The 13,827-nt window shown below is 37.2% G+C and overlaps 1 protein-coding gene across 3 annotated transcripts in view; it reads right to left on the bottom strand.

The window, feature by feature from the left end:
• The window catches only part of LOC133441723 (lissencephaly-1 homolog), a 41,027-nt gene that overhangs the window by 4,446 nt on the left and 22,754 nt on the right, over nt 1-13,827 (bottom strand). For all 3 annotated transcript variants that reach the window (XM_061719303.1, XM_061719304.1, XM_061719305.1), the window contains exons 3-10: nt 10,903-10,987; nt 8,099-8,173; nt 7,635-7,841; nt 3,463-3,631; nt 2,199-2,301; nt 1,875-2,103; nt 731-832; nt 423-579 (exon numbers count right to left, since the gene is read on the bottom strand). In XM_061719303.1, the coding sequence (XP_061575287.1) occupies nt 423-579; nt 731-832; nt 1,875-2,103; nt 2,199-2,301; nt 3,463-3,631; nt 7,635-7,841; nt 8,099-8,173; nt 10,903-10,987 (1,127 nt within the window). The remainder of the gene's footprint in view (nt 1-422; nt 580-730; nt 833-1,874; nt 2,104-2,198; nt 2,302-3,462; nt 3,632-7,634; nt 7,842-8,098; nt 8,174-10,902; nt 10,988-13,827) is intronic.

Genomic DNA, 13,827 nt, shown 5'->3' with positions numbered 1-13,827 from the left:
GAGGTGAAAAAACAAGTTTTTCCTAAATCATTTCAAACAAAGGCGGTCTGTTTTTATGTAATCGCAGCAGAATTCATCACAACAATAGCTTACAGCAATGGCTGGAGCAGGATTTAGGAGAGCTGTGTTTCAAGAGCCTTGCCAAGGAAAGGTTGGCTCAAGAGGACCAAAAGAGAATTCCCAAGCCTTGATATACTGAGAAAACCACTTGTATGGGGAGTGGTTTGTACTTGTATGAGGAGGGGGGAGGTGGGAAAATCCTGGGGTATCTGTCTACCTACTAATCCCCAACTGGTAGCAAGCCTCAGGATGCTGATGTACAAGCTACTTTACAATCACTGAAAAGCATTCTTGTAGCATCTTGAGGGTACAAGAAGTCAGAAAATCACACACGCACAGACGTCAGGGGGTGTACTGCTTACCCAGAGAGGTAACAAAGTGTTCGTGGGCACACAGGGTTTTCATGCAGCGTTTATTTTTGTAATCCCAGATCCTTAAGGTTTTGTCATCTGCACAGGTCACAATAAACTTTCCTCCAGGGTGGAAGAGGATCCCACGAACCCAGTTGTCATGTCCAACCTTTGAGACAAACAGATGCTGCTGATGTAGGTGTAATCCATTTACTTTTATTCATGCACTTTTACACATTCTCCATCTAAACAACCTTTATGTCATGAAAACGATTATAAAAATGTTTGCATGTTAACTGTCAATATGAGGTCATCCTCACCAGTGTCATAAGGCACATGCCAATGCTGACATCCCACATCTTGATGGTTTTGTCTCTGGAGCCAGACAGCAGGAAGGGACCTGGTTTACCACTCTTCTTGCTCTAGTCAGGGATAAAGTGTCAGAAAAAAGTGTCAGAACGCTGCATGCTAATGAAGTGTCTACAATGAAGCATGACAAGGCTACAACTGCACACACACACTGGAGATCACAAGGCATTTGGAGGGAGCTGTGCTGACTTTATACCATATGCTTAATCCATATGCTTATTTATTTCAAGATGGGAGGTTCACATGGCTGTCAGTCTGAGCTGTGACGTACGAGATCCAGTGACACCGATAAGTATGTGGAGAAAGAACCAACCAACCCAAGATTATTTGATAGCGAAAGAACTTTTCACTGTTAGAGGACATCGTGGCACCAACTTTGTGAACAGGAGTTTACCTCATTAAGTTTGGTTTTACTCGAGGAAACCCATTGGCTCTTTCAGCATTTTTTGCCAGAAACTGATGACATATTATGACACATTTAAATATGCTATAAAGAAACACTTGTTGTCATTTACTACATGACTGGAGTGTTATTTTTTCTTTTGTTGTATTTGATTTTGTAGAGTGGATTATGATCATGTGTTCTTTGTAATTTAATACTGTAGAATGCATTACATTAATTATTTATAATCATTTTTTATAGAATAAATTGCAATCATGTATTTCATTTTTTACACTGCTCAGTAAAACCTTTGTATATCGTGTATTGTATATTATGTATTGTATTTTCTTTTTATGTGTATGGACCCCAGGAAGATTAGCTGCTACTTAGGTAGTAGCTAATGGGGATCCTAATAAACAAATAAACATACATGTACAGTACAGACCAAAGGTTTGGACACACCTTCTCATTCAAACAAATGGGGAAGTCCAAACCATATACACACATATACATATTATATTATATATATATATATATATACACATCCATCCATACATCCATATATATACATATACACAAACATACATACAGTGTCTCATTATCTCCCCACTGACTGAAATATAACAGATGTAATGCTAAGATTTAATACTAAGGCAGATGACACAGTGAAAATTCACTAAATGGAAAACTTGGACTGAAATGATCTCCCTTACCTCAGAACCTGTGGCGTCGAGGATAGTGGGATGGGCGCTCTCTGGAGCCCAGGCGACGCACTCCACCACATGTTCATGCTCTCGCAGTTCAGCCTTGCATTCTTTGGTGGCCACTACCCACACGCGAACCGTCTGGTCATTGGAACAGCTGGCAAGTAATGTGCCATCCTGGTTGGGCCGCACCATACGAACCCACTCCCTGTGGCCTGTAAAGGTCTTCACACAATAACTAGAGGACAAAAAATAATGATGATGTTAAAAAGTATGTGATGGTTAAGTAACACTATTATGGTTTTAGGAATGATTTCAGGGGGTTTTGCCTACCCAGTTGCCACTTCCCACATTTTCATGGTTTTGTCCCTTGAGGCAGAAACAATGTGATCTCCATTGGGCATGATGGCTACAGATGAAACATTGTGGTCATGTCCTGCAAAAAAAGCAAACACATAATTAGACAACTGAATGACTAGCTAGGCAGTCAATTTGCCAAGGCTTATATTTTTCTATGGAGAATAAAAGATCCCTAATTACCCAGACACCAGACCATATTTAATCTCCTAAACAGATGAAGAGTACAGCAAGCATGCTCTAAAAGGCCAGCTTAACTGTGTGTGTGTGTGTGTGTGTGTGTGTGTGTGTGTGTGTGTGTGTGTGTGTGTGTGTGTGTGTGTGTGTGGACTCACATGCCACCAGGGTGTAATAATAGGTGGCAGCTACTGAGAAAAGTGCTATCTAGTCCTAAAGAGGATAATTAAACTGTGGCTCAAAACAGCACTAATCTACTTCAGCAGTTAGCCTGAAGTTATATCTATTTATTCAATTTTTTATTCAGATGTAAAAAAAAGGGTGGAGAGGGTTAAAAAGAAAAAAAGGAAAAGATGAACGGAGCAGTGCTCAATTTTATCTGTGCAAAGCAATCTAAATACAGACAATACAGTCCATCTGTTGGAGGAAGTGTGCCATCAGCTCACATCCTCTTTTACAGCAAAAGACAATCAGCACAATTTGTTTGTCTGTTTACCAAGCAAGCATAATATACTGCTTTAAAGTCAGACATTATTGTACACTTCTGGTAGAAATTAGACAATGCTGTGGTCCTACTGGTCTAAGATCCAGACACCATTAGGACCTTAAGATCGATATAAGCAACTATGGCATAATTTACTTGGCAAAAAGGTCAAGTGTTCTTATGAACCGCTTTAGTGATGGTAAAGAAAATTTAAATCAGTCAATATAATAATAATATAAAAAAAAAAAAAAAAAACACTCAGACAAAACCTGATATTAACTGGCAATAAAATGACTAACTAATCTCAGGCAGTGGATCTGTTTGAACCTTTGCGTCCGTGTTCAAATCCAGAGATATGGGTGATCAAGACTGTGCCTGTTAAAGCTGCAAACATTATGAATATTGGCATATCGGGCAGTGATCTGGAACTCCACTGGATGTGACAACAAACATCAATGCCACATGTACCACCTGTGTAGTGTGTACAGTTAGATAACATTCAGACAGCAATGACCTGGAAACCACAACAGAGTTTGGTCTCACAGACAGCTGAAGACAGAGGCGGTTGCATCTTCTTACCATGCATGGTCCTGATACACTCAAAGCCTTGGAAATCCCACAGTTTGATAGTCATATCTGCAGAGCATGATGCCAGCAGTTTGCCAGTTTGGTCAAATGAGATGTCCTGCACTGAATCTGTGTGCCCTTTCAGTGTGCGTTCAAAGTCTCCCGTTTCATAGTCCCACACCTAAAAAACACAGCGTAGTCTGGTATTAACTTTCAGGACACAAACAAATAATGCCAACAAGCACAGCAAAACAGTCAATCACCAAGACAGATTTTGTGCTTATATCAAACTACACTGCTAGTTCTAAATCCCCTGACAAGATATCAGTCACATTAGTCTATGCTAAGTGGTGCAGCAGAAACATGAGAGGGCAAAATCACACTAAAGTCCTATATAGGGGTGGGCAAAAATATCGATATGTCAATATATCGCGATACTTTTCCAGCTGATTCAATATCGATATTCAAAATTTGAATATCGATTTTTTTTTTTTTATATATTTTTTATCCCCGATTTTTTTCCCATTATATCACCCAGTGCTCCTGGGAGGGCCCTGCACTGAGCTCAGGTTTTATTTCACGTTTTATTTCATTTTATAATTTATTTTTTATATAACACAATTGCCTGTCCTTAAAAAATGAAAAATAATGGACAGAGGTTTATTTATTTATGGATTTATATCTATACTGACTGATCACTGTGCCTGTCCTTGGTTTTAGTACCCATCTTTCTTGTGTTTATTATCATTTGCCACATAATTAAAGCAACCTCATACTAAATTTAATGTTAATTTCATATGATGTAAATAATATGAAAAACATATACAAATATGTTGTAACTTTAGCTTGTATAGTTATAATAAAACATTGTTTTGACTCAGTTTGTCCCATGAATTGTCACTATAATCTGATGAACGTGCAACTCGGATTTTAAGATCCATCACTATCATCTGATGTACATATATACAACTTGGATTTTAAGATGTGTAATGCATTTTTAAATTTTTCGGTGAACTATGTAGAATATAATAATCGGGATATCGCAATGTGTATCGTATCGTGGCTCAAGTATCGTGATGCATATCGTATCGTGAGGTCCTTCCCAATACCCACCCCTAGTCCTATAATTATTAAAAACAAACAATGACATGATTTAAATATAATTCAACATAGCTTCTATTGTGAAGACTTAGCACAAACTTTGAAATACAGAATTTAGGATGAAATAAACTGCTGATGTTAATAGAAGGTTACACTTGAGCATGAAGAAAGTCAGCATACAGTTTAATTCGCTGACTGTGGCACTGCCAGTGGGAGTGCAGACACAATGTGGACAGAATAGTTGTAAGCCTGATTGTCAAGCCTGAGAAAGCTGTTCTGTCTGTGGCTTTTGAGGCGACAGACGGTTTGTCACAGAGGGATAAATCCTTCTTGGTACCGCTCTTGGGGTGAGGGGATTTCAGGCAGACTGTGACAGGAAACCCCACCATCTTCTCCTCCCCCATCCTTGTAGTGATTTTGACCCTGCTCCATAGGAAGCTACAGATGGTCTTGAGGTAAAAGGTGCAGGGGGGTATGTGCATGTGTGCCAGCTTTATCAGTCAGCACCCATTACTTTATTCATCAGCAGGATCTGAAGCACTAAAAATCCCCGAAGCGTGTCAAACTCAATACTGCAAGTGTACTTATGTAAGCACATTTTTTCTGTTTGTTTCTTCAATCTTTATGATTTAAAAGACCAACATAACATCTCTGTGCGTGTCATTTATGAAGTAAACACAGTGAAATTCTCAGCCCTTGTTTAAAATAAAAATGAAGATGTTACTTAAAAAGGTCTCCAAAGTTTTGATATCTTTAGAGGGAGCAAACTTAGACATTATGGCTCCTCTTTTGTCTTCCCAATAAGCTGAGCAGAGCTTAGCTGCTCCAGGCTCTCTGAGAGCACATTAAGAGACACTTAAGTCTGATTATCAGGCTAGGCAGACTAAGTGACAACAATGATCCACAATGAAAGCTGGCAAGTCTCTCTGTGCTTGTGTGTAAACAACAGTACAACGTTGACTGCTTAAAAATTTGAAAGTTTGAACAGTCTCTGGGAAGAAAAGTAGGACACTGGGGGAGTCAGGCTTGAGAGAGACGACCAGAAAATGATGAGAAGGAAAGCTGAATTAAAAAATTTTGAACCTACAGCCTGACTACTCCTGAGGGATGGGTAGCTGATGGTGTGTAGTCATGTTGGGACAGCTAATGCTTTAAGTGGAAGATAAATGAGGCAGAATACTGAGAGGACGTATTGGAATAGGAAGACTATGCCAAAACATGAAGAGGGATCCCTGCTGAGTGGGTGTAGCCAAAAGGAAACGTACAAGTATCTATTATTTTCTCATGAATAATGCATACATAACAGACAGCTCAGCAGAGTATTAGCATTGTGTGGAGACACAATAGAGAGATGCTGCTGTAAAAATAACCTAGAGATAAATGATAGTGTTTATATGTGGAATGTAAGGATACACAGATGAAACCTAGAGATATGCTTGTGTAATCCACAGCACATTTAAAGGGGAGCAGCAGAGGGGAGGCTGAAGGGAGAGACATAAAAGAAAGCAGAAGCTTTGTGTGGCAGAGCTGCTACCAGGCTGAACAAAACTGAAAAGGCCGCAGTCTATTTCAAGCCTGAATCATTTTAAGCTCACATGGGGAAGATGTGTGAAAAAAACAAAAGGAAACTGGTTTGACTGTAAAGCCACACAGTATATTTTGGTTACCTTGATCTACACTTTATACATCTTAAGGCGTATATGGTGAAACTCCTAAATTATACAAATGTTTCAATATTTGCAACCATGGCATATATCCAAAATAAGTAAGCAACAGTGTGACACCAGTGATGCTATAAGATACTCTTAGCTATTAGGTAACACAAATTAAGTTGATTATAAAATGGTCTGCTTATCATAATGTTTGAAAAGTGAAGGACACTGACTAATACATTAAACCCAAATATATCTATCAGATGGTAAGCATGGTTGTTGTTATTACTCTAAGAAAACTAAAATATCTCAAACTCCAAGGGATAGATCTAAGCAAACTGACAACACCTCAGAAAAACACATATGTGCTTATGTAGAACGGGTTGTCAATAGGCATGGGGCGATATACGATATTATCGTATATCACGATAAAAAACGGCCGCGATAACGTTATCGTGGGGTACTGTAATTATCGCCATTATTTTTTTTTTTTTTGGTCACACAAGGCTACCAGCCAGGTAGAAGCCAGTGTTATTTTTTTCATGTATTTTATTAATATTATTTATTATTATTATTTATTTAATATTTTTTCAGAGAGTAGTACAATCCGTGTGCATTTGACTACTGTGGCACTTTATTTTCACTCAATCTTTGTGTTGGCCATGCAGCTTTTGTTTTGTATACTACAGAGCAGTGCCTTTATTTTATTATTTTTCCAGAGAGCCGTACTAAGTAGCAGGCAGCCAGCCACTGTTAAAGTTTCAGAGAGTAATACAATCAGTGTGCATTTGGCTCTACTTTGTCACTTTATTTCTATTTGTCACTTATTTCTTTCGACTCTCAGGGAAGTATTTTCTTACAAAAAAAGAAAGTTCAAATAAGTACCGGTACCGGTACTATAGTTTACACTTTGTAATGCATAACATTTACAGTACACTATTTGTTCTCTACCTCAAGTGTCACTGTGTTGAGAATGATTTGAGAATAAATGTTCTGAAGGAACCAGTGGATCCACGGTTAGTGTTTTTCCTTGCATTTTAAGAATTTTATAAGCGACACGCTAATATCGTGATAATATCGTAATCGTGATATTTTTGTCCACTAATATCGTGATATGAAATTTTCATATCGTCCCATGCCTAGTTGTCAAATATCAAAAGATGTGCATATTAGATCAGGATTTAGGGATCATGTACAAAGGATAACCACAATCATTTGAGACTTCATTAAGGCCTTAGACAGTGATTTCCCATTGACGTTCATAACCATAAGTAAAACCTTTGTGATATTATCTGCAGCAGCCTTTAATTAAACAACCTAAACAACCTGCTAACTCCCACTTCACTGCATGGCTTGAATTTGAAAATCCTCAAACACAACTCAAATGCCATTTCCAACACAAACATACCGAGTATGTTACTTTCTACTGACCTTTATTGTTGCATCCTCAGACGCCGATACCATGACACTGAAGACTGGATGGAAGATGACACGTGTAACTGGACTTCGGTGACCGCTCAGCGCGTACCTTTCTGGTGGGCGTGGGATCCATTCTTTGGGGTCTCGCTTCTGACTTACAGGCCCACCCAGAGTGATCTCCTCTTTAGCCTCATTCAGTTTGGATTCAAGTTCCATTACCTATCGAAAGTTTACAGTCTTAGAGGTTAATACACTCTAGATAAATACATACCTAAATAATAATGAAAAGGAAGCCTGTTAACAGAAAATTAAGGTCATCTTTGTATAAAGATGTAGATTGCACAATTTTAGTTGGTTTGATGCTGCTTCTTTTTTAGCATCAATAGGGATTTTGGCATTAATGTCATGATCCATTCACAAGACTATAATCCCCCACAAGCATTCTTTGAAGAGGGAAAAAAAAAAATCTCACAAACCTTCTTTTGTAATCTGATGACTGAAGTCCATTTTTTTTCCAAAAGACCAGCATACTTCTTATCCAATTCTTCATTCTGTTGGGATAGCAAGGGATATTAGGCAAAGAAAGCCAATCAAAGTGGTGGACTCAGGATAATCAGTCAGGCCTGTGGGATGTTGCCCAGCTGTGGTGGCATGTTGAGGTCTTTGGCTATAGTAAGAAAGAACAAGGAATTATTTACACACCACTTACAGGCCAAGACTGGCTGCCAGACAGTGTCAACCTACTGTACAGCACACAGACACCCACAAACACAAGCATACTGTACACATTTAGACATGAACACACACTAGTCCTAATCCGTCTCACACAAGATAATCTCCTGCAGAAGGGATTAGGCAGTTTAAAGCCACCCACCAGGTACTGGACGCAGTGGTGGAAGTTAACTTGTGGCTGTCCTGGCAGACACACGCATGATTTCACCTGCCGGCTAATACCTCGAGCTGGCAATTACCTTTTACATAACCAACATGGCACAAACAATCAGTTTCTAAATGGAAATAAAGAAAAAGGAAAACAATGCTGCAAAGAATGTTTTTTTTTTATCTAACTTCACAAATAAATTACTTGTTCAAAACATCAAACATTAAATCAATTCACAAGTGTCAGTGTCATACTGTGATACTGAAAAATGTAAATACAGGGTTTATACAGCAATCCTTATGTTAAATTTACCGTAATACCAATTTAATACCTTTTTCACTACCTTCAGATTGTGACAACATTAAGTGTTAATCACGGATCTTTTAACATTAATACAGATTTTGAACTATAGAACACTATACAGAACAGATTTATAGACTCATTGATGTTGACCAGATGTTTCACATTTATTTCACTTTGTGAATGACAATAAAATAGACTGATTAAAATGTAAAAGGTAAAAAATAATACCAATTTAAAAAAAAATAATACCTCTGACAGTGAATTTAACACTTTTAATGGCCTTAAATTTGGCCATTTTCATTTATCACTTTTTAATACTTTTTAAAACCCTGCGGAAACCCTGAAATATCATTTTGGTTTTGAGCTAAGATAAAAAATAAATAAATAAATAATAATAAATTAAACTTATATAAATACTGTATGTAATAATGTAAAATTGTTTTTTTTATATATATATATATATATATATATATATATATATATATATATATATATATATATATATATATATATATATGTATATATATATATATATAAGCAAAACGACAGTCGTATTGCCAGTGTGTTTTAATTGGAGAGGCTAACCAAATAATAGCATCATAAACACACGCTGACAGCTGCTGGCATCAGTGAAGAAGAAAATTAGTGTTGAACTCTCATTTCACAGCTACACACTCAGCCTTAAACAAAGCAGACATCCATGAGATGTTGGGGGTTTCAGGCAATACTACTGCCTATATTTAATACGTCTTAATAACGAGCAGTGATTCCCAAGACTAACAAGACAAACACGAGCACTGAGGCACCTGGGAAAAATGGGAGTGAAGAAAACACTGACAGAGAGCCGATAACCCTGCTTGGACAAGCCTTCAATCATGTGATCTACCATCTGCTAAGATGTCAACACACACAATGATACAGAAATGCACACAGAACCACAAGTGCCAGACTTTGTGCAATCTGGCAGCGAATAATCAACGTCCACATATGTGTATGTCTTATCCAGATATGAGCATTTTCTTTCATGAGGCACTAAGACTCGGACTAAGACTACGACTTCTATAAATTATTCCTACTGGTGTATTGAGCCTGGTATTGCATCAATATTAACCCCCTGCTGAAATAGCTGCGAAGGGCGAAGGTAAAGAGCATTTAATTTACATCAACAAAATGGAACCACATCTAACACACATAAAAAGAAAGGGTTATGAATGTCTAACTTAAAAAGGGCTCAAAAACTGAACTCAAAAACTGAGCTAAAATCCACCCCCTTGTTCTTTGAAGGTGTGTGTGGCTCAGTGCTAAAACCTAACAGGGTGTACCAATCCCTCTGCCATTCATCTATTATTTAACCGGCTTCCAACGGGCTGCCACATGGAGAAATAATGAGTAGAGGCATGGAAAAGACAGAGGTAGGATATCATGTAAAGGCAAGACATAAGACAGTGTACTAAGAGGTGGAAAGAAAAACCTTTGATGAATAGGGACTGAAAGATATCTGGTAGCTCTGTCACTAACCTGGAGCTTACACCAAACTAAAGTACTAATAATATTAAAAATATGTCCAGGTAAGTAACATTTTCTCTCAAGTTCAGTTAGTATATCTATAGTACGACGGAGTATTAGGGCCAAACAAAAAAGCAAAAAATCACAGGGAGAAGAAGCTCTTCCTGTTAGAGTTCTCATAAATTATATTCTCATAATATTACGACTTTATTCTCGCAACATTACGACTTTATTCTCGTAATGTTACGACTTTATTCTCGTAATTTTACGACTTTATTCTCGTAATTTTACGACTTTATTCTCGTAATTTTACGACTTTATTCTCGTAATATTACGACTTTATTCTCGTAATATTACGACTTTATTCTCATTATATTATGACTTTATTCTCGTAATTTCCAATTTTTTTTGTCTTAGTTTGGCCCTAATACTCCGTCGTACTATAGTACGCCCATACACAACAAAAAAAAAGACAGACATGACACCCTAACTGGTGTGAGGGTGCACAAATAAGGGAAATCAAGACATTCTCTTGGTTTAAATGAGCCTGATTGGCTGTTCAGATAATGTGCCCACCCTTAATCTACTTACATTATCTAATTCAGCCTCCTTTTTGAAAGTGGAATACGCTTCTTCATATCCATTGGAACGTAGATAATCAGCTATTGCTCGATTTCTGAAACAGACAAAGAGGAACCATAATTAGTTCTCCTGATTAGCAGACAAGATATTGGCCAAACAGCCACGAGAAATGACATTTACAATAAAGAATAATTCAACACATGATGCTGCAAGTATAACATCTCTAAAACAAAGAAAGGAAATGGGTATGTTCGGGAAAGGTTGCAGACAATGATGTACAATTAACATGTTTCCCCACGTTTCCACATTATATAATAAAAACGCTATTCAAGCATAAATTCAGCCTAACGTGTGTCACTGCCTTTAACACTTACACACCAACTCTCCAGCTAGCGCCACCCACACACACTCTCTCCTCCCATTTGACATAAATTGAGAGCACATCTGTCTAGCTTCTATAATGAGCTCTTGTTGCTGTGGGCAAATAAAGGATATGGACAGCTCCCCAGGGTGTACATCCGGGGAAAATAAAAGCCAGTCTACTTCCCACCATCACCAACTTAGACAGGGGGAAGAAAAAAAACGAGGCTGACATATGATGGTCAGGCAGAATTTACTAATAATATTTATTCTACATTAGAAGTAATGACTTACTTTTTTATGATGCTACCTATTCATTACAACTAGGGCTGTTCGATTTTGCCCAAAAATAAAATCTCGATTTTTTCTCTCAAAATCCGATTTTCGATTACGATTATTTTGTGAATTGACAAAAGGCAAAGAAACGATTTCAAATATGCTGTTTTTTTATTGAACATTTGCCCCATTGGGCTTTAAGTCCAAACTTTGCTCTTATTAAACCAAAAATGAATGAATAAAGTGCAAAACTCTGTAAAATAAGTTGAAAAAAAGTTTTAAAAAATATAATAAAATATAAAGTTTTATCTCTGAAAAAAAAAAAAAAAAAATCAGCAAATCAGCACTTGCAAACATACAGTTAGTTATATTTCCAATTAAATAAAACAAGACATTTTCTAATTAAACTAAACTGGGTCTTTGCATGCTAAATAATAATGCAACCCATGAAGGAGGTAGAGGTGTGTAATGTCAGTCATTACATTTGCTATTCACATTTGCAAATTTTTTGCAAGGAACACGAGCCGGTCTACCGCATCTGGCTTGAGTGATGCCCGGTGGCATGTTACAACGCCCCCTCCTACACTAAAGAGCCTCTCCGATGGGGCACTTGTCGCAGGTATTGAGAGGTATTTCCATCAATCATTAATATGGTATCAATCATTAATATGTGTCCAGACAAGGTTAAAAAAAAAAAAAAAAAAAAAAAAAAAAAAAAATCGATTTTACGATTTTCACGTTTTAACATCGTTCTAATTACATAATCGCGATTACGATTTAAAATCGATTAATCGAACAGCCCTAATTACAACACTCAGTGAACAGACTTATCTGTTCCTAAACTTGGAGTACAACCTTTTTATGATTTTATGACAGTAGTGCATCCATATACATTAACCAATCTCCTGTACTGACACTTGAATAAGCAAAAACAGACAGTATTGCTAGGACAGTAATAATGGTTTCCTGAAAAAGGTTGCTATATTCTTTTCCTTGGTGCTATTTTTAATTTATTTTTATGCTACTGTGGTATTCAAGTTCAAAATGTACTAAATCTTGTTGGTGAATGTGTAATCCAACAAGCATTCCTTTTGTGAATGACTGTATTGATCCAGGATGTATTAAGAGGGAGGGGCCAGCATGTTTCCAGGCATGTCTGTGTGTGTTACAGGACTAGAGTTTACCATTTTGGACAGTAAGACATAAAATCATGTGTGGGAGTTTAGTTACCACATTTATTTGGGTGGTCATTCATACATCACAAGTATTGAGATTGTGTGGAAAACCCTGAACCTCCTTTTCAGACTAAAATGTACAGAAAATAAAAAGACATTCAAAGCCAACTGGCCTTTTCAAGAAGCCAACAAAAAGGTGGCTGAGATAACAGCAAGAGTCTCTAACAGTCCTACTATTTGAAATACGTGAAGATAGATGGCCAGATAAGTCAAACAATGGCCCGGCAGTCGGAAGGCAGGAGAGAGGAAGCTGCCTTTAGTCTTCCCATTTTTGTCTTCTGAGCTGCCACTGATAATGCACACGCACAACAACTGCACACATGCACAAATATAAACGCATGTGAGACAGGTTTACGACTGCAGAATCAGCAGGGTTTCATTTTACCAAGAGTAATTAATGAGGTTCACGTCAAATGAGCTTAACTGTTCAGGCTTGTATCCTCCATTTAATTAGTTTCATCTGAGGGTGCAGAAATTACACTATGGTACATTTTTATTGTTGGATCCAAGATGTTTCATGCTTAAAGAATACTGAACTGGCATATGCCTTCCATGTTTTTAACCGTAGTTGTACGGATGTAAGTAAAAAAGGGTATTTGGGATTTTAGGCCAATCTTTCATTAAAATTATCTTTAATCAATATTCAGCAGAAATACAATGTGAAATATTCACATACATCTTTACAAAAATATGTGTTTTGATTTAACCTCTACTTAACCAGACTGTCCACCATAAGTATTTTGTTGCAAATTTTCCATTTATTTTGCCTGCAATATTCTGTTTTCCATCATTCAACCATATAAATGCACTGTAGCGGTCGAATTTAGTGTCCAGAGCAAAACCAACACAACAATCAACTGTGATCTCAATAACAGAAAATGTGAAAAAAAGTAGACTGTAATTAAACTGTAAGGTTTTATAAAATAACGACAAACAACATCATTAACTGGTCCTTACGAGGCCTAAAAATAAGAAAACTAAATAAATAAGTGAATAGTACCTCAGGTAAACACCACTAATGTTCTATTATGACTACCCCTCAATCACTGAGCTTGACAGCTGG

This window comes from Cololabis saira, chromosome 4 (assembly GCF_033807715.1).
Source record: "Cololabis saira isolate AMF1-May2022 chromosome 4, fColSai1.1, whole genome shotgun sequence".
Taxonomy (NCBI): Eukaryota; Metazoa; Chordata; class Actinopteri; order Beloniformes; family Belonidae; genus Cololabis; species Cololabis saira.
This window is presented reverse-complemented; position numbering and strand designations above follow the sequence as displayed.